Genomic DNA, 23,331 nt, shown 5'->3' with positions numbered 1-23,331 from the left:
CTTGCATTTCAATGAAAGAAATTCAAAATTAACTTTGAAAAATCAAGAAAATGTAAGTGCGACAAGTTAAGCAATGAAAAAACATTACTGAGATATTCAACCTCTTGAATTTCAATGAAAAAAATCCAAAAAGAATTTTTAAAAACACTGAAAATGTAACTTTGAAATGGTAAACCAAAGCAAAGCACTAGTTAAATAATCCAACTTTTGCATTTCAACGATATAAATTCAAAATTAACTTTGAAAAATCAATAGAATGTAACTCTGACTAGGAAAGACCTAGCAAAACACTACTGAATTATTCCAACTCTTGCATTTCAACGAAAGAAATCCAAAATGAACTTTGAAAAATCAAGAGAATGTAACTGTGACAAGGTAAACCACAACAAAACACTACTGAAATATTCAAACTCTCGCATTTCAATGAAATAAATCCAAAAATAACTTTGCAAAATCGAGAGAATGTAACTGTGACAAGGTAAAGCACAATGAAACACTACTCAATTATTCCAATTCACGTATTTCAACGGAGGAAATTCACAATTAGCTTTGAAATATCAAGAGAATGTATATGTGACATGATAGGGCACGACAAAACACTACTGAAATAATCCAACTCTTGCAGTTCAATGAAAGAAATTCCAAAATGAACTTTGAAAAATCAAGAGAAATGTAACTGTGACAATGTAAACCCCAACAAAACACTACTGAAATATTCCAACTCTTGCATTTCAACGAAAGAAATCCAAAAATGAACTTTGAAAAATCAAGAGAATGTAACTGTGTCAAGGTAAAGCACAACAAAACACATTTCAACGAAAGAAATCCACAATGAACTTTGAAAATCAAGATAATGTAACTGTGACAAGGTAAACCACGACAAAACACTACTGAAATATTCCAACTCTTGCACTTCAATGAAAGAAATCCAAAAATGAACTTTGAAAAATCAAGAGAATGTAACTGTGACAAAGTAAACCACGACAAAACTCTTGCATTGAAATATCCCAACTCTTGCATTTCAACGAAAGAAATTCAAAATGAACTTTGAAGAATCAAGAAAATGTAACTGTGACATGGTAAACCACGACAAAACACTACTGAAATAATCCAACTCTTGCATTTCAATGAAAGAAATTCAACATGGACTTTGAAAAATCAAGAGAATGTAACTGTGAGAAGGTAAACCACAACAAAACACTACTGAAATATTCCAACTCTTGCATTTCAATGAATAAAATCCAAAATGAACTTTGAAAAATCGAGAGAATGTAACTGTGACAAGGTAAACCACAACAAAACACTAATGAAATATTCCAACTCTTGCATTTCAAAGAAAGAAATTCAAATTGAACTTTGAAAAATCAAGATAATGTAACTGTGACAAGGTAAACCACAACAAAACACTACTGAAATATTCCAACTCTTGCATTTCAATGAATAAAATCCAAAATGAACTTTGAAAAATCGAGAGAATGTCACTGTACAAGGTAAAGCACAACAAAACACTACTGAAATATTCTAACTCTTGCATTTCAATGAAAGAAATTCCAAAATGAACTTTGAAAAATCAAGAGAATGTAACTGTGACAAGGTAAACCACGACATAACACTACTGAAATATTCCAACTCTTGCATTTCAACGAAATAAATCCAAATGAACTTTGAAAAATCAAGAAAATGTAACTGTGTCAATGTAAAGCACAACAAAACACATTTCAACGAAAGAAATCGACAATGAACTTTGAAAATCAAGAGAATGTAACTGTGACACGGTAAACCACGACAAAACACTACTGAAATATTCCAACTCTTGCATTTCAACGAAAGAAATCCAAAATGAACTTTGAAAAATCAAGAGAATGTAACTGTGACAAAGTAAACTACGACAAAACACTGCTGAAATATTACAACTCTTGCATTTCACGAAAGAAATTCAAAATGAACTTTTAAAAATCAAGAGAATGTAACTGTGACAAGGTAAACCACGATAAAACACTACTGAAAAATTCCAACTCTTGCATTTCACAAAATAAATCCAAAATGAACTTTGAAAAAATCAAGAGAATGTAACTGTGACAAGGTAAACCACGATAAAACACTACTTAAATATTCCAACTCTTGCATTTCAACGAAAGAAATTCAAAATGAACTTTGAAAATCCAGAGAATGTAACTGTGACAAGGTAAACCACGACAAGTCACTACTGAAATATTCCAACTCTTGCATTTCAACGAAAGAAATTCAAAATGAACTTTGAAAAAACAAGAGAATGTAACTGTGACATGGTAAACCATGACAAAACACTACTGAAATATTCCAACTCTTGCATTTCAATGAAAGAAATCCAAAATTAACTTTGAAAAATCAAGAGAATGTAACTGTGAGAAGGTAAACCACGACAAAACACTACTGAAATAATCCAACTCTTGCATTTCACTTAAAGAAATACAAAATGAACTTAGAAAAATCAAGAGAATGTAACTGTGACAATGTAAACCACGACAAAACACTACTGAAATATTCCAACTCATGCATTTCAATGAAAGAAATTTAAAATGAACTTTGAAAAATCAAGAGAATGTAACTGTGACAAGGTAAACCACAACAAAACACTACTTAATTATTCCAAATCTTGCATTTCAATGAAAGAAATCCAAAATGAGATTTGAAAAATCAAGAAACAGTAACTTTGACAAGGCAAACCACAATAAAACACTACTGAAATATTCCAACTCTTGTATTTCAATGAAAGAAATCCAAAATGAACTTTAAAAAATCGAGAGAATGTAACCGTGACAAGGTAAACCACAACAAAACACTACTGAAATATTCCAACTCTTGCATTTCAACGAAAGAAATCCAAATGAACTTTGAAAAATCAAGAAAATGTAACTGTGTCAAGGTAAAGCACAACAAAACACATTTCAACGAAAGAAATCCACAATGAACTTTGAAAATCAAGAGAATGTAACTGTGACACGGTAAACCACTACAAAACACTACAGAAATATTCCAACTCTTGCATTTCAACGAAAGAAATCCAAAAATTAACCTTGAAAAATCAAGATCATGTAACTTTGACAAAGTAAACCACGACAAAACTCTTGCATTGAAATATTCCAACTCTTGCATTTCAAAGAAATAAATTCAAAATGAACTTTGAAAAATCAAGAGAATGTAACTTTTAAAAGGTATAAAAAAAAAAAAAACTCCTGAAATATTACAACTCATGCATTTCAACGAAAGAATTCCAAAATGATCTTTGAAACATCAATAGAATGTAAGTGTGATATTGTAAACCACAACAGAAAACTAATTAAAAAATCCAGTTCTTTTCTTTCAATTACAGAAATTCAAAATGAATTTTGAAAAATCAAGAGAATGTCACCGTGAAACGTTAAACCACAACAAAACACTACTGAAATATTCCAACTCTTGCATTTCAAGGAAAGAAATTCAAAATGAACTTTGAAAAATCAAGAAAATGTAAATGTGACAAGGTAAACCACAACAAAACACTACTGATATATTCCAACTCTTGCATTTCAAAGAAAGAAAAATTCAAAATGAACTTTGAAAAATAAAGAGAATGTAACTGTGACAATGTAGAACACCACAAACCACTACTTAAATATTCCAACTCTTGAATTTCAATGAAAGAAATTCAAAAATGAACTTTGAAAAATAAAGAGAATGTAACTGTGACAAGGTAAACCACGGCAAAACACTACTGATATATTCCAACTCTTGCAGTTCAATGAAAGAAATTCAAAATGAACTTTGAAAAATCAAGAAAATGTAACTGTGACAAGGTAAACCACAACAAAACACTACTGATATATTCCAACTCTTGCATTTCAACGAAAGAAAAATTCAAAACGAACTTTGAAAAATCAAGAGAATGTAACTGTGACAAGGTAAACCACGACAAAACACTACTGAAATATTCAAACTCTTGCATTTCAACGAAAGAAATTCAAAATTAACTTTGAAAATTTAAGAGAATGTAACTGTGACAAGGTAAACTATGACAAAACACTTCTGAAATATTCCAACTCTTGCATTTCAACGAAAGAAATCCAAAATGAACTTTGAAAAATTAAGAGAATGTAACTGTGACAAGGTAAAGCACAACAAAACACTACTTAAATATTCCAACTCTTGCATTTCAATGAAAGAAATTCCAAAATGAACTTTGAAAAATCAAGAGAAATGTAACTTTGACAAGGTAAACCACAACAAAACACTAATGAAATATTCCAACTCATTCCTTTAAATTAAATAAATCCAAATGAACTTTGAAAAATCAAGAGAACGTAACTCTATTAATGTATAGCACAACAAAACACATTACAAAGAAATAAATTCAAAATGAACTTTTAAAAACCAAGAAACAGTCACTATGATATGATAAAGCATGATAAAACATTCCTAAAATAGTCCAGCTCCTGCAATTAAACAGAAGAAAATCCAAAATTGACTCGTAAATGCTTAGATAATAAAACATCGACAAGTTAATAAGTGACAAAACACACCAGAAATATTCCAGTTCTTACAGTTCACTTACAGAAGTCCACACTAAATTCGTAATAATAAAGAGAAAGTAGCTGTGACTAGATAAACAACAACAAATCAAGACTGAAATATTCCAACTCTCGCATTTCAATGAAAGAAATTCAAAATGAACTTTGAAAAATAAAGAGAATGTAACTGTGACAAGGTAAACCACAACAAAACACTACTGAAATATTCCAACTCTTGCAGCTCAAGGAAAGAAATTCAAAATGAACTTTGAAAAATCAAGATAATGTAACTGTGAGAAGGTAAACCACAACAAAACACTACTGAAATATTCCAATTCTTGCATTTCAACGAAAGAAATTCAAAACGAACTTTGAAAAATAAAGAGAATGTAAGTGTGACAAGGTAAAGCACGACAATACACAACTGAAATATTCCAACTCTTGCATTTCAAATACATAAATACAAAATGAACTTTGAAAAATTAAGAGAATGTAACTCCGACATGGTAAACCATGACAAAACACTACTGAAATATTCCAACTCTTGTATTTCAACGAAATAAGTACAAAATGAACTTTGAAAAATTAAGAGAATGTAACTGTGACAAGGTAAACCATGACAAAACACTACTGAAATATTCTAACTCTTTCATTTCAACGAAAGAAATCCAAAAAGATCTTTGAAACTTCTGGAGAATATAACTGTGACAAGGTAAACCACGAAAAGTAAATATCGAAATAGTCAAAATCTTGCATTTGAATGACAAAAATCCAAAACGGACATTGAAAATTCATGAGTCTGTAACCGTGGCTAGGTCAAAAAAAACAAATCACTACTACAATATTACAACTCTTGCAGCTCAAGGAAAGAAATTAAAAAGAAACTTTGAAAAATCAAGAGAATGTAACTGTGACAAGGTAAAAAACGACAAAACACTACTGACATATTCCAACTCTTGCATTTCAACCAAAGAAATTCAAAATAAACTTTGAAAAATTAAGAGAATATAACTGTGACAAGGTAAACCATGACAAAACACTACTGAAATATTCCAACTCTTGCATTTCAACGAAAGAAATCCAAAATGAACTTTGAAAAATCAAGAAAATGTAACTGTGTCAAGGTAAAGCACAACAAACCACATTTCAACGAAAGAAATACAAAATGAACTTTTAAAAATCAAGAGAATGTAAGTGTAACAAGGTTAACCAAGACAAATCACTATTGAAATATTCCAAATCTTGTATTTTAATGAAAGAAATCCAAAATGAACTTCGAAAAATAAAGACAATGTAATTGTAACATGGTAAAGCACAACAAAACACTACTGGAATAGACCAACTCTAGAATTTCAATGAAAGAAATCCAAAATGAACATCGAAAAATAAAGAGAATATAACTGTGACAAGGTAAACCACTACAAAACACTACTGAAATATTCAAACTCTTGTATTTCAACGAAAGAAATCCAAAATTAACTTTGAAAAATCAAGAGAATGTAACTGTGACAAGGTAAACCACGACAAAACACTACTGAAATATTCCAACTCTTGCATTTCAATGAAAGAAATCCAAAATAAACTTTTAAAAATCAAGAAAATGTAACTGTAATAGGGAAAACCACTACAAAACACTACTGAAATATTCCAACTCTTGCATTTCAATGAAAGAAATTCAAAATGAGCTTTAAAAAATCGAGAGAATGTAACTTTGCCATTGTAAAGTATAACAAACCACTACTGAAATATTCAAACTCTTACATTTCAACGAAAGAAATTCCAAAATGAACTTTGAAAAATCAAGAGAAATGTAACTTTGACAATGTAAACCCCAACAAAACACTACTGAAATATTCCAACTCTTGCATTTCAACGAAAGAAATCCAAATAAACTTTGAAAAATCAAGAAAATATAACTGTGTCAAGGTAAAGCACAACAAAACACATTTCAACGAAAGAAATCCACAATGAACTTTGAAAATCAAGAGAATGTAACTGTGACAAGGTAAACCACGACAAAACACTACTGAAATATTCCAACTCTTGCATTTCAACGAAAGAAATCCAAAAATGAACTTTGAAAAATCAAGAGAATGTAACTGTGACAAAGTAAACCACGACAAAACTCTTGCATTGAAATATTCCAACTCTTGCATTTCAACGAAAGAAATTCAAAATGAACTTTGAAGAATCAAGAAAATGTAACTGTGACATGGTAAACCATGACAAAACACTAATGAAATAATCCAACTCTTGCATTTCAATGAAAGAAATCCACAATGAACTTTGAAAATCAAGAGAATGTAACTGTGACAAGGTAAACCATGACAAAACGCTACTGAAATATTCCAACTCTTGCATTTCAACGAAAGAAATCCAAAAATTAACCTTGAAAAATCAAGAGCATGTAACTGTGACAAAGTAAACCACGACAAAACTCTTGCATTGAAATTTTCCAACTCATTCATTTCAATGAAATAAATTAAAAATGAACTTTGAAAAATTAAAAGATTCAAACTGTGAGAATTTGAATTATTATAAAACACGACTGAAATATTCCAACTATTGAATTTCAACGAAAAAAAACCTAAATGGGCTATAATAAGTCATGTATATGTAGTTGTGACACTGTGAATCACAACAAAACACAAGTGAAATATTCCAACTCTTGCATTTCAATGAAAGAAATTCAAAATGAACTTTGAAAAATCATGAAAATATAAGTGTGACAAGGTAAACCACAACAAAACACTACTGATATATTCCAACTCTTGCAGTTCAAGTAAAGAAATTCAAAATGAACTTTGAAAAATCAAGAAAATGTAACTGTGACAAGGTAAACCACAACAAAACACTACTGAAATATTCCAACTCTCTCATTTCAACGAAATAAAAATACAAAAAGAACTTTGAAAATTTAAGACACTTTAACTGTGACAATCTAAACAATGACAAATCACTAGTGATATATTCAAAATCTTTTATTTAAATGAAAGAAATTCAAAAAAAACTTTTAAATATCAAGAGAATGTAAACGTGAGACGGTAAAGCGCGCCAAAACACTACTCAAATATTCCAACTCTTGCATTTCAAGGAAAGAAATTCAAAATGAACTTTGACAAATCAAGATAATGTAACTGTGACAAGGTAAACCACAACAAAACACTACTGAAATATTCCAACTCTTGCATTTCAACGAAATAAAAATTCAAAACGAACTTTGAAAAATCAAGAGAATGTAACTGTGACAAGGTAAACCAAGACAAAAAACTACTGACATATTCAAACTCTTGCATTTCAACGAAAGAAATTCAAAATAAACTTTGAAAATTTAAGAGAATGTAACTGTGACAAGGTAAACCATGACAAAACACTTCTGAAATATTCCAACTCTTGCATTTCAACGAAAGAAATCCAAAATGAACTTTGAAAAATTAAGAGAATGTAACTGTGACAAGGTAAAGCACAACAAAACACTACTTAAATATTCCAACTCTTGCATTTCAATGAAAGAAATTCCAAAATGAACTTTGAAAAATCAAGAGAATGTAACTTTGACAATGTAAACTTTGAAAATCAAGAGAAATGTAACTTTGACAAGGTAAACCCCAACAAAACACTACTGAAATATTCCAACTCTTGCATTTCAACGAAATAAATCCAAAAATGAACTTTGAAAAATCAAGAGAATGTAACTGTGACAAAGTAAACCACGACAAAACTCTTGCATTGAAATATTCCAACTCTTGCATTTCAACGAAAGATTTTCAAAATGAACTTTGAAGAATCAAGAAAATGTAACTGTGACATGGTAAACCACGACAAAACACTACTGAAATAATCCAACTCTTGCATTTCAATGAAAGAAATTCAACATGGACTTTGAAAAATCAAGAGAATGTAACTGTGACAAGGTAAACCACGACAAAACACTACTGAAATATTCCAACTCTTGCATTTCAACAAAAGAAATTCAAAATGAACTTCGAAAAATCAAGAGAATGTAACTGTGACAAGGTAAACCACAACAAAACACTACTGAAATATTCCAACTCTTGCATTTCAATGAATAAAATCCAAATTGAACTTTTAAAAATCGAGAGAATGTACTGTGACAAGGTAAAGCACAACAAAACACAACTTAAATATTCAAACTCTTGCATTTCAATGAAAGAAATTCCAAAATGAACTTTGAAAAATCAAGAGAATGTAACTGTGACAAGGTAAACCACGACAAAACACTACTGAAATATTCCAACTCTTGCATTTCAACGACATAAATCCAAATGAACTTTGAAAAATCAAGAAAATGTAACTGTGTCAAGGTAAAGAACAACAAAACACATTTCAACGAAAGAAATCCACAATGAACTTTGAAAATCAAGATAATGTAATTGTGACAAGGTAAACCACGACAAAACACTACTGAAATATTCCAACTCTTGCATTTCAACGAAAGAAATCCAAAAATGAACTTTGAAAAATCAAGAGAATGTAACTGTGACAAAGTAAACCAAGACAAAACACTACTGAAAATATTCCAACTCTTGCATTTCACGAAAGAAATTCAAAATGAACTTTGAAAAATCAAGAGAATGTAACTCTGACAAGAAAAACCACAACAAAACACTATTGAAATATTCCAACTCTTGCTGTTCAATGAAAGAAATTCAAAATAAGCTTTGAAAAATCAAAAAAATGTAACTGTGACGTGGTAAAGCACAACAAAACACTACTGAAATATTCCAATTCATGCATTTCAGCGAAAGAAATCCAACATGAGCATTGAAAAATCAAGAGAATTTAACTGTGACAAGGTAAAGCACAACAAAACACTACTGAAATATTCCAACTCTTGCATTTCAATGAAAGAAATTCCAAAATGAACTTTGAAAAATCAAGAGAAATGTAACTTTGACAATGTAAACCCCAACAAAACACTACTGAAATATTCCAACTCTTGCATTTCAACGAAAGAAATCCAAAAATGAACTTTGAAAAATCAAGATAATGTAACTGTGACAAAGTAAACCACGACAAAACTCTTGCATTGAAATATCCCAACTCTTGCATTTCAACGAAAGAAATTCAAAATGAACTTTGAAGAATCAAGAAAATGTAACTGTGACATGGTAAACCACGACAAAACACTACTGAAATAATCCAACTCTTGCATTTCAATGAAAGAAATTCAACATGGACTTTGAAAAATCAAGAGAATGTAACTGTGACAAGGTAAACCACGACAAAACGCTACTGAAATATTCAAACTCTTGCATTTCAATTAAATAAATTCAAAAGGAACTTTGAAAAATCAAGATAATGTAACTGTGACAAGTTAAACAACGACAAAACACTACTTAAATATTCCAACTCTTGCATTACAATGAATAAAATAAAAAATTAAATTTTAAAAATCGAGATAATGTACTGTGACAAGGTAAATCACAACAACACACAAATTAAATATTCATAATCTTTCACTTAAACGACAGAAATTCAAAATGAACTTTTAAAAATCAAGATAATGTAACTGTGACAAGGTAAACCCCAATAAAACACAACTTAAATATTCCAACTATTGCATTTCAACGAAAGAAATCTAAATGAACTTTGAAAAATCAAGAAAATGTAACTGTGTCAAGGTAAAGCACAACAAACCACATTTCAAAGAAAGAAATCCACAATGAACTTTGAAAATCAAGAGAATGTAACTGTGACACGGTAAACCACGACAAAACACTACTGAAATATTCCAACTCTTGCATTTCAACGAAAGAAATCCAAAAATGAACTTTGAAAAATCAAGAGAATGTAACTGTGACAAAGTAAACTACGACAAAACACTACTGAAAATATTCCAACTCTTGCATTTCACGAAAGAAATTCAAAATGAACTTTGAAAAATCAAGAGAATGTAACTGTGACAAGGTAAACCACGATAAAACACTACTGAAATATTCCAACTCTTGCATTTCACGAAATAAATTCAAAATGTACTTTGAAAAATAAAGAGAATGTAACTCTAACAAGGTTAACCACGAAAAAACACTAATGAAATATTCCAACTCTTGCATTTCAACGAAAGAAATCCAAAATGAACTTTGAAAAATCAAGAGAATGTAAGTGTGACAAGGTAAACCACGACAATTCACTACTGAAATATTACAACTCTTGCATTTCAACGAAAGAAATTCAAAATGAACTTTGAAAAAACATGAGAATGTAACTGTGACAAGGTAAACCATGACAAAACACTACTGATATATTCCAAATCTTGCATTTCAACGAAAGAAATCCAAAATTATCTTTGAAAAATCAATAGAATGTAACTGTGACAAGGTAAACCACGAAAAAACCCTCCTGAAATTATCCAACTTTTGCATTTCAATTAAATAAATCCAAAATGAACTATGACAAATCAAGAGAATATAACTGTGAGAAGGTAAACCACGACAAAACACTACTGAAATATTCCAACTCATGCATTTCAAGGAAAGAAATTCAAAATGAACTTTGAAAAATCAAGAGAATGTAACTGTGACAAGGTAAACCACAACAAAACACTACTGAAATATTCCAACTCTTGCATTTCAACGAAAGAAATCCAAAACGAGCTTTGAAAAATCGAGAGAATGTAACTGTGACAAGGTAAACCGTGAAAAAATACTAGTGAAATATTCAAACTCTGGCATTTAAATTAAAGAAATAAAGAAAAAATATTTAAAAATTAATAAACTGTAACTGTGACAATTTAAACCATGTCAAGTCAATACTTGCATAATCCAGCAGGTGCATTTAAACGATTGAAATTCAAAATGAACTTTGAAAAATCTAGAGAATGTAACTGTGACATGGTAAACCACGACAAAACACTACTGAAGTATTCCAACTCTTGCATTTCAATGAAAGAAATTCAAAATGAACTTTGAAAAATTAAGAATATGTAACTGTGACAAGGTAAACCATGACAAAACACTACTGAACCATGACAAAACACTAATGTTGGGAGGGGGAGTCAAAATTTGGGGGGATGGGGCCCTTTTGTGTCTCAAAATGCGCAAATTAAAAAGTAGTAAAAAATGGGGGGGCAAAACTGTTGGGGGGGGGGCATTGGGAGACCGGGGGCCTTTGGGGGTCGGGGGGTTCCTTCGGGGTTGGTGTAGGGAGGTCGGAGCCCTTTGGGGTTGTGGTAGGGGGGTTGTTGGGGTAGGAGACCTCACAACACTGTTCAAATGGAACTTGTGTATTATAACGACCACAGTTTCACCCTCAAATCCTCTTCTAAATCATCTTCTAAAATCATCTTCTAAAATACCTCAAACTGTTTCGCTTAAATCATCTTCTAAAATGTCTCAAAACGGTTTCACCCAAATAATCTCCAAACGTAATTTTTGCGTGTTCCTTTTGTTTTGGCATCCCTGCGCTGTCAAATTTGAAATTCCTAGGAAACCATTTCCCGTGTTAATCTCTTCATTTCAAATAAGTTCTTGGTTACACTATTATGCCTTCGATAGAATATCAATTTATCGCCAAATCTAATGACCTGAGAAGCCGTATTTAAAAATAGAATATTAATTTATCTCTTTAGAGTCCCGCATAATTCCTAGGAAACAAGTGATGTCATTTCTAATTCCCTTTTGTGAATCAATAATTCCCCTTAGAAACAACAAATAAATTCCCCTTTCTTGAATCAATAATTTCCCTTAGAAACAACAAATAAATTCCCCTTTCTTGAATCAATAATTCCCCTTAGAAACAACAAATTAATTCCCCTTTCGTGAATCAATAAATTTTCTCCACCGATTATGTAAATCAATTTCTCGGAAATTCACTTCCCCCTCGAGTCCTAGATCAAAACATTCTCCCCACCGTCAATGCGCATGTGCAAACTTCGGCCGGAGACAATTCTCCTAGATGAACACCAACAAATCAATTGACCTTGAAAGCGCATGCGCAAACTTCGCCCGGAGACAATTCTCCTGGACGAACACCAACAAATCAATTTCTCGGAAATCCACTTCCCCTTCGATTACGCAATCAATTTCTCGGAAATTCATTTCCCCTGGGGAGCCTATGCCCATATAAGGTGTTCGTTCAGTATCAATAGGGTCATTCCTACGACATAATATCTTAGCAAAAACCTTGCTAAGTACATTACTTAGGCTTATACCTCTATAATTCCCATGGTCTAATCTATCCCCTTTTTAAATAATGGAACTAGAAAAGGCGTAGCCCAAGACAAGGACCATTCTGCATTGCTCAATCTACCGGAAAATGTCTATGCTATAACAGGCAGCAGCCACACCCGCCCCCACTTCTGAAGTACGGCTGGTATTCCATCTATACCTGGAGCAGACCCGCCTCTCCTTTCTTTCATTGTCTCCCAAACTTCGCTTACCTGGATGGGAGCAATCAAATTATAATCACATTCTTTCATTGGCCTATCTATTACATCACTTACTGCAGATACCAGATCTACACTCAAACTAGTTCCTCCTTGGTCCCTATTCAGTTCATTTTCTCTCTCCTCTTAATATGTAGGCCAAGAATCTACCGATGGTATACCATCATAAACCTCTACTCCTCCTATAGATTTCTTAACATTACGCCAAAAGGTCTTAATATTCCATTCTCTATAATCTTTCTTCAGTCACTCTCCTGCTCCTGTCCTAATTTCATGCTTATATTTCTTAATTTTCAACATTTTCTTATACTTTTCCCGAATCAACTTATAATCCATATAGAATCTAGTATTTTCCGTATTACCTATGCAATCTCTCGCTTTCCCCAGTGCCTCTAAAACTTCCTGGCGTTTCCTTTCACAATCACCATCGAAATATCCATTCTTAATATCATTCTTAACTCTGCAATAACTTTGAACCTACCTCATATACAACATCATAAACTAATGCTAACGACTCCTCTATTCTTCTATCACCTAATAAAACCAGACATTTATCTAATTCCTGCTGAACTTCTTCACTCATCATTATACTCTGAAAATCTTTCTCTCCTGTTACTTTCAGTGCCTTTCTAATCCCTAAATCTTCATTTTCCCTGCGTTTGTTCTTCCTATCATTTTTATCCGCTAGTTTCTTAGAACTAACCCACTCAAAAGTAGCCTTAACAGGCAAGTGATCCGAACCTACCGCTGCCATCACCTCGAAATCCACACAGAGACGCCAAAGAGGAACGTCCACCAAAACATAATCAATCACACTTGAAGAAGCCCTTGAAAAACATGTAAACTTTCCCACACCTCCATCCTTTGCAACTCTTCCATTTAAAATAACGAAATTTTCCCTTCCACAAAAATCCAAAATTTTTCGACCCCATTTATTCTTCCGTCTACTATGGTCCTTACATACCCTCAGAGGAAGATGGATTACCAAATCATCCCTAACCTCCCAAGCAGCTTCGTCCGTACAGGCATAAGGTGACATCAAAACTTCTGAAGTAACTCCAACATAACCATTAAAGTCCCCCATAAGACAAAACGAATCGGAAGGACACTAAATAGAAAATTTACATTTTTCTTTCTCTAATATACACCACGTATCTTCCTCGTTATACGGGCTCGATTCTGGAGGGACATAAACCGCACAAAAAATAATAAACCGTCCATCAGCCTCGACTTTTATCCATATCAAATTACCAGAAACACTCTTCAGCCGTTGGACTTTATTCTTAGACAAAAAATTCTCAGATACAAAAATTGCTACTCCATCATAAGTTCGTCCATTCCTAGATTTTGTACGATGGACACCGAAATACCGAAACGTTTCTAACTGAATTTAATTTTCCAACCAAGTTTCAGATAATGCTACAATATCAAACATGCACTGCGATACCAATAGACTATTAATTTTTATTTGACTCCATCCTTGAATGTTCCAATGCGCTATATTTATTCTTTCCTCCACAACACCATGGTCCTGGTCTCCCTGTTCTTGTGGCCTACCACTTTGATCTTGGAAAGATAGTTTACGAGGTGCGATCTGCCTTTCATTTATTGCGGCCCTATCTCTAAGGAAAGATAACTGTGTTGTATTCCTCGCACTATCAATCGGGCTAATAATTTCAGAATTTCCTCTCTTTGGAGCGCCCCTTTCAACTTGTGGCACAGCAACAGCATAAATGGGTGTTTTATGCACTTCGATTACATTTTGCAATTATACAGGATCACTAAATGCGCTACCGAATGACTACATAGATGTGGCGCTTGAGTTCGATAACTGCGAATCCGCTCTTGGTCTTCCGCCATCTATCAACGTTACGTTTGAACCTCCAGAAGCCGATATCGATATCTGGTGTACACTAGCAACTCCCCTTCTATATTCACCACCCGGTACTGGGCGCTCCTCTAACGCATCAGTTGCGAAATTGTGTACATAAATCTTATTCTCTACCAACAGTTTCATACCACGCAACTTAGCCTCTTTTCCCGCTGATTTCGCTGCCAAATTTAACCACGCGGAGCGGAGGTTTTTATTACATTTAATACGGAAAGCGTCTTTTATGTCGCTAAGGTGTAACGAGGCGTTCGGAATAAACTGGTTAAAAGTGGAACTACATCTTCAAGTAATGTCTGTGCTCGTCTTGACAGATAAAAGTTGTACAAAATCACATTTGTTCTTTTCGAATCACCCTCCATATTAATCATTTTAAGTCGCGTCTTCTCCAATTCTGTTCTCAGAGAATCCACTTCTAGCTGCGTATTTATGTTTTCTGCCTTTACTTCAGCAATCGCTCCCTCCAGCTTAGTTGTTAACTGTGCCATTCCGCCATTTATTGCCACTAGTTCTGATGAAATTGGGTCTATTTTTGCTAACTGACCATTCATTAGGGATAGCATAGCCATTATTCGAGATTCCGCATCATTTGAGATATGGTTATCCCCTGGATTCTGGCCTTGTGTAAACATTCCTTGGAATAAAATGAACAAATTCAAAGCTCTGCTTATCACAGGTCTTGCCAATATGAATGCAATTATGTGCCCTATAATCCTTGTTATTGCCAAACGGTCATACCGCACTTGGATATCGTATGAAATTATCTCAATTTAAGAAAGCCAAAAGTTCAACTAATGCAGTGGACAGAAACTCCAGTCAATTCAATTTATCCAGTGACGCCATATATTCGACTAGGTTACAGATACTGAATAAATACTTTTAATACTTTATACGACGTAAAAGTGTTCTCACTATTCCGAAACTACTGAAAGAATTCAGTGTCTAATCAAATCAGAATAAAATCCTTTACCAACAACTGGTTCAAAACTGGGATTAATCCTTTTTAAAAGAATAGATAGATCTTAACTGTTCAAAGACTGAATCAATACTCCATATTGACATGTTACACATATTTCCGCAATAAGTGGGGAGCTATTACCCCCAGGACCCATTTTACCGGAAAATAAAGCAAAACCCAGAGATAAACAACCCCCTATCCCCCAAAAAACAGAAAGCCCAGCTTAAAAACTTGTACAATGCAAACATAAACCTACTTTTCAATCAATTGGAAGACAAATGCCAGGAACAATGCACTTTTCATGGAAACGTTTATCACCCGCCTGAATAAATGTCTGGCGTGCTACGACAAACTGTGGTCTCAGAGGAGAAAAATAGGCTCCGTCTGATATGAGAATCAATTATTTGACCTCTTCCGATTTCTTAAAAAAATTTGATAGCTTAAGGATTCTTTAAGGATCTAAACAAATTGAAATAGATGTAGTAGTTGTCAATGCAACAAAAAATATAGGAAGGGCTTTCCATTAATAACTCGAGGAGAGCAATTATACTAAAGAAATGAGATACAAAGAATCTTCTTCTTTTTATTTAGAATCCCTTTCCTGTATCGTACTCTCGTCTAGAGCCTCACCGGACATTTTCGACTCGGTAGTTCACAAGTCACCTCATCGCAACATTGCTACCAGAAGGATAAAAAGCAATATATATATATATATATATATATATATATATATATATATATATATATATATATATATATATATATATATATAAATTATGAATTTATTTATTTATTCGTTGGAATTGGGCACCAGTACTGCCGCTGGTGCACAAGACTGTGTACCTCTGAAAAGTAGTAGCCATAACAAAAGCATATCATAATCTGAAGCATGAATGGGATTAACATCCAAAATCCCGATTAATCCCCAGGTCCAGTGAATGGATCCATTGTTGGAAGGTAGAAGTTTTGTCATAACCTCATAAAATACTGAATCTTGTCCAGAATCACGAAGCGAAATATATTGAAATAGAAAAAAGCCTTAATGTTGTTTCAACAAATTTAATTTTAGTCACAAAAATTAAGTAAATTATGGATGTGAAGTATGCAGGTGCTTTCATTAGGCTCTTTTACTTTTCGGATACATGAGCTAGAGTAACTTCATAAGAGATTTGAAAAAGTAAAATGAATTAACTTCACGGTTATTCCACTGACAAAAAGAAATAAAATACTAATAAAAAAATACTACATGAAAAACCTTTTAAATTTAACACATATAAGTTTCCTGGATTCAATGCACTTCAGGATATAACAACACAATTTAGAATGTAGAGTAACACCTGGGAAATCATATTTCAAAGAAAAACAATTTTTCGTATTTTATGAACAACGACAAGCTTTCTTGGAACTTTTCTGGTCCTAAGTTAATACTACTATTCTTGGACACATAAAAAAGAAATAAAAAAGAAACTATAAATCTTTCAAAGAAAACATAAAATAACAATAAATAAAACCATAAATTCAAAATATAATCCATAAAAAAATAACTTTTATCATCGTTAAATTTTCCTTAAATTATGGAAAGGTTTAGTATTACTAAAAAAGAATAGAAAAAAAAGAAAGAAGAAAGTAGGGCCCTTCTCCCGAACATAGCAAAAAGTGACACTGTGCTTTTAACTCATGATCATTCAGGAATAGTTTATGAACGGTCGTCACGAATTCAAAGTTGATCATTAAGATCAGAGTAGGACTGTCCTAAATCAAGATACACTAAGTACTTATTATAATATTACGGGTCTCTGGGAATATTTATTATGAATCTGCAGCTAATACTTTAATATAGAATTTCAACACCGAAACACATTTAGAACATATTGCATAAACAGAGTTAAATTTTCATCAAAGTTAGCATCTACGGAGCACATAGATTCAATTACAAATCAAAGTTTTACACTACAATCTAGAGCTCTGAAATCAAAAATATTTTAAGCAGAAATTTCGGGGAAAATGTTTGATTTTCACCAAAGTTGCGCATCTAGTAGCGATCCGCTTATCCTGTCCAATCTTCTGGTCTCAAGATACAGAACGAATGATTTCATAGTTACAATTTAATGAAATAAAGTTCAATAACAAAATAAGTAATAAGAATATCAGAAATTTAAAGTAAAGTAAGGTAAAAAGATAAAGAATACGGAATTGGATTTTACAATCCTTCCCGGGTTACTGATCACCGTTTCATGGCCCTTCAGCCAGGAAGTGCAATGGGAGGTTGGGGCCAGCCATCCTGTGCTTTTGAACACCCTTCCTGTTTACCTTCCCCCAATTTCTCCAGGTACCCATTTAGAGTTGGGTCGACTGCGGCTGAGCTTACAGAGTGACGCCAGTGATCCCCCTTTAAACCAAATAGCCAGCGACACCAGGACCCGAGCCCCTGTCTTTTCGGACAAAGGGTCTCAAGTCAAGCGCACTAACTATTTAGCTAGGACGGCTCTTAGGGTATTTGGAGTGACTAGAAATTTAGAAATTCAGAACGACAACTACATTTTGTTGTGAGCACTGATAGGCTTCAGTTTTACGTTTCAACGCCTTCAACCACGAACATAGCTCATGCGTTTAGACTCCAGAGCTTACAGAGTCACGCCAGTGACCCCCCTTTAACCCAAATAGCCATCGACACCAGGACTCGAACCCCTGTCTTCTCGGACAAAGGGTATCAAGTCAAGCACGCTAACCACTCAGCTAGGACGGCTCTTAGGATATTTGGAGTGACTAGACATTTAGAAATTTACTTTGAAATTTAGAACGATAACTATATTTTCTTGTGAGCACTGATAGGCTTTAGTTTTACTTTTCAACACCTTCAGCCACGAACATAGCTCATGTGTTTAGACTCCAGAGACATTTCTACTTGCCACTCTTGAAAATTTTGAATATTTCTTAAGAAGAATAATTAACTTTTTTCAAGTCCATCAAGCTGAAACTGTTTCAACTGCAACGAACTCCTCACTGCAACTCCAAGCTTTCTCAGGCCAACACAGCTAAGCATGCTGCTCTTGCGCTTTATTCCCTCTCATGCAGTTCCGAATTCCTTTAAATCCTTCGTTATAACATCTTCCTAGTGTTCCTACTTCATTCAGTGACGACCTGCGTTTTGTTTCACCCCAGATGGATGGACAAAAAGTACAATTTTCGGCAATCTATCATCCTATATCCGTAAAAGTTGACTTAGACATCTTCAGCTTTGTTTCGTTATAACCCTAGAAAGTGGGATAACCCCACATTTTTCATACGGCTTATTGCTAAATATGAGATCAGTCAAATGAGTACCTAAAACTTTTCTTGGATAATTTCACCAGAAATGATCCAAGAGGAATAATTAACTTTTATAACAGACAGAAATGCTAATAACAGAAATGCTGATTATTTTAAGCATCCTAGATGAAAGTGTGAGCAAAATGAATGAACTTTTAGAAGTTTTGCGAGTTCAAGGTGCTAGAATAGATTTAAAAATTATGTTAAGAAGATAAAGTCCCAAAGGCTAGGAATAAGTTAAGATGAAAAGGTGAGGTTGGGTAACGAAAAGACTGATCAGGTGGGCAGCTTCACTTACCTTGGTAGTATTATTAGTAAAGACGGTTGGAGCAGTGAAGATGCTAACAGTAGAATAGCCAAGGGTCAGGGTGTTTTTTCACTGTTAAAAAAGTTTGGAATATTAGGAAGATAAGTCTGCAAACCAAGATTAGAATATTGGAAGCTACAGTGATGACAGTGGTCAAATATGGTTCTGAAGCATGGATGCTCCAAAAAGTGGATGAAGATTTACAAAATGATTTCCAGAGAAATTACCTACGGATTTCTCTGGGTACCCGGCTGACTGACCGTATTTCAAAAAGCAGGCTGTACAAAAAGTGTGGTTCAACCCCGCTTTCTATGGCTATAATAAAAAAAAAGGTTGAGATGGCTAGGGCACGTTCTGCGGATGAAGGATGACAGATTGCCGAAGATTGTCCTTTCTGCACAACCGTCTAAGGCTAAATGGAAAGCAGGTCGTCCTCATCGTATGTATAAGGATGTCATAAAGAAAAATTTAAGGGAAGTGGGAACTTCCTGGGAGGGTATAAAGAGGGATGCTTTGAATAGATTGGGATGGAGGAGGAGCGTGCATAGATGCGTTGGCCTCAGGCGGCTTGATGCTGCAGTGAGCTGTTAGTAGTAGCAGTAGTATTTCATCAGAAAACATGTAGCATATGTTCGTTTCTCAACTTTTCGAAGCACTAGCGTTTCAGAGCCATGCTTGGCCATTGTCACTACCTTGGCTTTACTATCTAATCTTGGTTCGAAGACTTGTTTTCATCTTCTTCCAATTTTTTCTTTGACAGTGAAAAACCACGGTGCACCTTGGCGATTCTACTTTGAACGTCCTAACTGCATACACCATATTTACTTATAATTATATGCGGGTAAGTTACGCTATCCAACTGATCGATTTTCTCGTTGCCTAAGATCACATCTTCATCTTCTATTATTCCTAGTCTAAGCAACTTAACAATCTTCTTAAAATTAATTTCAAGAATATTATCGTACCCTGAACCCTCAAAACCCCCAAAAATTCATTTGTTTTGCAAACATCCTAATTTGGGACACTCAAATCGATAGTTACTTAATTATAGTTTATGTACCTTAAGTAGATGAAAACTTTTTGTTCAACGGATAGCCGAAGGAGAATACCACTACTACAACTACTACTAACAGTTCACTGCAGCACAATGCTTTGAGTTTAAAACAGCTGCACACGCTCCTCCTTCACCCTAGTCTATTCTAAGATTTGCCAACGAAAATTTCCAATGTTCTTCAAATCTTTGCTTACGACTTTTCCCAACCCATTTAGGGACAACCTGCTTTTCCTTGGCAAAGATGGACGGCCAAACAGCACAATCTTTGGGAAAAGTCGTCCTTCATCCATAAAACGTAGACAATACCTGTTATATGTCAACGTTCTTAATTTGTCTTGAGCAGAAACACAGAACATGTGTGAAATTAAGGACATGAGCTTGCCTGTCAGGAATATGAGACATAAACAAACTTATTTTTCTTATTCATCGATGTATTAAAGCAATACCCGGTTACTGGTATGGAATCATTATTGGTTTGGAAGGAGAAGATAAACAGGTTTAGAATCACTATTGGTTTGGAAGGAGAGGAAGGCGTGGTCCTTCCATTGTCGTCTTATTTCTAACAACAAAGAGGCTAATACGTAGAGAAAAATATGGTCTCCTCTTATAATCTTATACGTGAATTAAGACCTTGCGTTTGGGATTAAAATGGTATACAAAAAGAATAAATTAAAGAAGCGAAACAATAAAAAGCATCTAAATCATGGGCGCCCATAAAAGGGGGGGGGTCGCCCCCCCCTGGCTGAATGATACTGCCTTAGTTTTATATTATTGTTCTGAGAGTTCTATTATATAGCATTAAAAGTGCCAATTAGACCAGGTTTGCCCCCCCCCCAGGAATTCAGCTTATGGGGGCCCATGATCTAAATTGAATATATATATATATATATATATATATATATATATATATATATATATATATATATATATATATATATATATATATATATATATATATATATATATATATATATATATATATATATATATATATATATATATATATATATATATATATATATATATTTATATATACATTTACATATATATATATATATATATATATATATATATATATATATATATATATATATATATATATATATATAAAAAGTGATATGTCATCCACTTGGTTTTTAATTTAAACAATAAGAGTTGTGGCTTCAAGAAGCATCTTACCTGCAGGATTTTATGACACAAACTTCGGATATCAAGGTCATTGCAAATGTCTTTCACTAGTTCAAATATCAATTCTCTTTCGTCAAGCTGTTTAAGTTCAGTTCTTGACTTTCGATAGTGCCTTGCAGATGTAGACATATAATCTGGCGGGTGTCCGAATGTTATAAATGTTGGGCTACCATCAACAGTTGTCACAAAGGGTTTCAGGAGACCTCCTTTCTCAAATTCTTGAGCTGAAATTTTCCGAACTGGTGTTGTTGTGCCAGAGCCACCACGAGACTGAAAAGAAATTATTCATTAGTATATTTTTAATAATTAATATTTTATATTACTTCATTATTTCTTTTTAGAGGTTATAGTAGGTAGCGATGGTCATACAAAATGAAGAGAAGACACTAATTCTACGGCCACAGAAGTATTTCCAAACGCAAACAAAATACGAGACACAGCAAATTCTCAGGCAGGCATCGCATTTTTTGTATCGACTTATGTTGGGTTCAAAGAAATTTTTTCCAAAAAAGGACCGACCGAGCACGGCGAAAAAGGACCAAAAACGGAATTAGATGAGAAGCAAATATTAGCGATTAGCTTAAGCCGAGAAAGGATTCTTTTTATTTCTGCTTTTTGTTCGGTTTCCTATTACACTTTTTAGTGATGTTGCAAGATAGTGTTTTAAGTTACTTGTCATAATGTTTTAAGCTATATGCCCTGTGACACGGAGACTCAAAACGTATCTTCAGCTTAAAAAAAAAAATATTCTGAGCACGAGAATTAACGTAGAGCAAAACTTTATTTTAAAACCGATATGGCACTAATCGTCTTCACAGTCAACAAGCTACACAGATTCACGTTCCAAGCTCACCAGATTTTGCCACATGTCAGACAGAGCAGAAACATTCGTGTTAATCATCACGTCAACGCCAACCAAAACCGCAATTTTTTTTTCATTTTTTTTTTCTTAGCTATGCTGCTCGGTTTGAACGTGTCTTTTTGGATCGAACGGTTTGATAGCTGTCGGCTGGCAAACAGGTGTGTGGTAGATCACAGGTCCCTTGTCTAAGCCGTGGAAGCTTACCGGGGCGATGCTGTATGTAACCTTTTGATTTTCTTCTAGTTCGTTTTATTAATAAAAGTAGTCAGCTCTTCCATGGATTTTATTACTCGTGTTAAATCATAGGCAGCGCAATAGCGCTGTCTAATTAAAGAAAGATGTTGGCACAATGTATTATTTATTTATTTTTATTTTTTTGGTTCTTGGTCTTAGACCAAGGCGCTTTCCGTCAAAGAAATTATCATAAAAATTTTAAAAAGGGGTCATTCAATTGGCAATTGGAATGGACAGTGCTCTTTTTAATAGTCGAAAGTGATTGTTGGGCAACTACCCCTTCCACGCCCACCATTTCCCGAAACACATCCAATCAAAATTTTGAGATAGCCATTTTGTTCAGCGTAGTTGATTTCCAGATATAAATTATGTTTTTGAGAAGGACACTCCCCCAAAGCCCTCGGGGCAAGGGTTGTAAGTTATGCCCTGGGGGCATGTAAAATTTTTTATAGAAAGCGTTGTCGTAGAAACTTCAAAAAGGCTCATTTGATTGAAAATTGAAATGGCTACTGCCCTTTTAAATAGTCGAAAGTGATTGGAAGGCAACTAACACCCCTTCCATGCCCACCCTTTATCCGAACACATCCAATCAATATTT

General features: G+C 33.7%; 1 protein-coding gene across 1 annotated transcript in view; it reads right to left on the bottom strand.

The window, feature by feature from the left end:
• Nucleotides 1-23,331, bottom strand: part of LOC148945341 (dual 3',5'-cyclic-AMP and -GMP phosphodiesterase 11-like) — a 256,119-nt gene that overhangs the window by 189,962 nt on the left and 42,826 nt on the right. The window contains exons 4-6 of the mRNA XM_089099013.1: nt 21,629-21,907; nt 15,103-15,585; nt 13,415-14,041 (exon numbers count right to left, since the gene is read on the bottom strand). Coding sequence (XP_088955139.1) covers nt 13,415-14,041; nt 15,103-15,585; nt 21,629-21,907 — 1,389 coding nt within the window. The remainder of the gene's footprint in view (nt 1-13,414; nt 14,042-15,102; nt 15,586-21,628; nt 21,908-23,331) is intronic.

Source organism: Artemia sp. Qi Xiang Cuo, chromosome 13 (assembly GCF_049724085.1).
Source record: "Artemia sp. Qi Xiang Cuo chromosome 13, ASM4972408v1, whole genome shotgun sequence".
In the NCBI taxonomy this organism is placed as follows: Eukaryota; Metazoa; Arthropoda; class Branchiopoda; order Anostraca; family Artemiidae; genus Artemia; species Artemia sp. Qi Xiang Cuo.
This window is presented reverse-complemented; position numbering and strand designations above follow the sequence as displayed.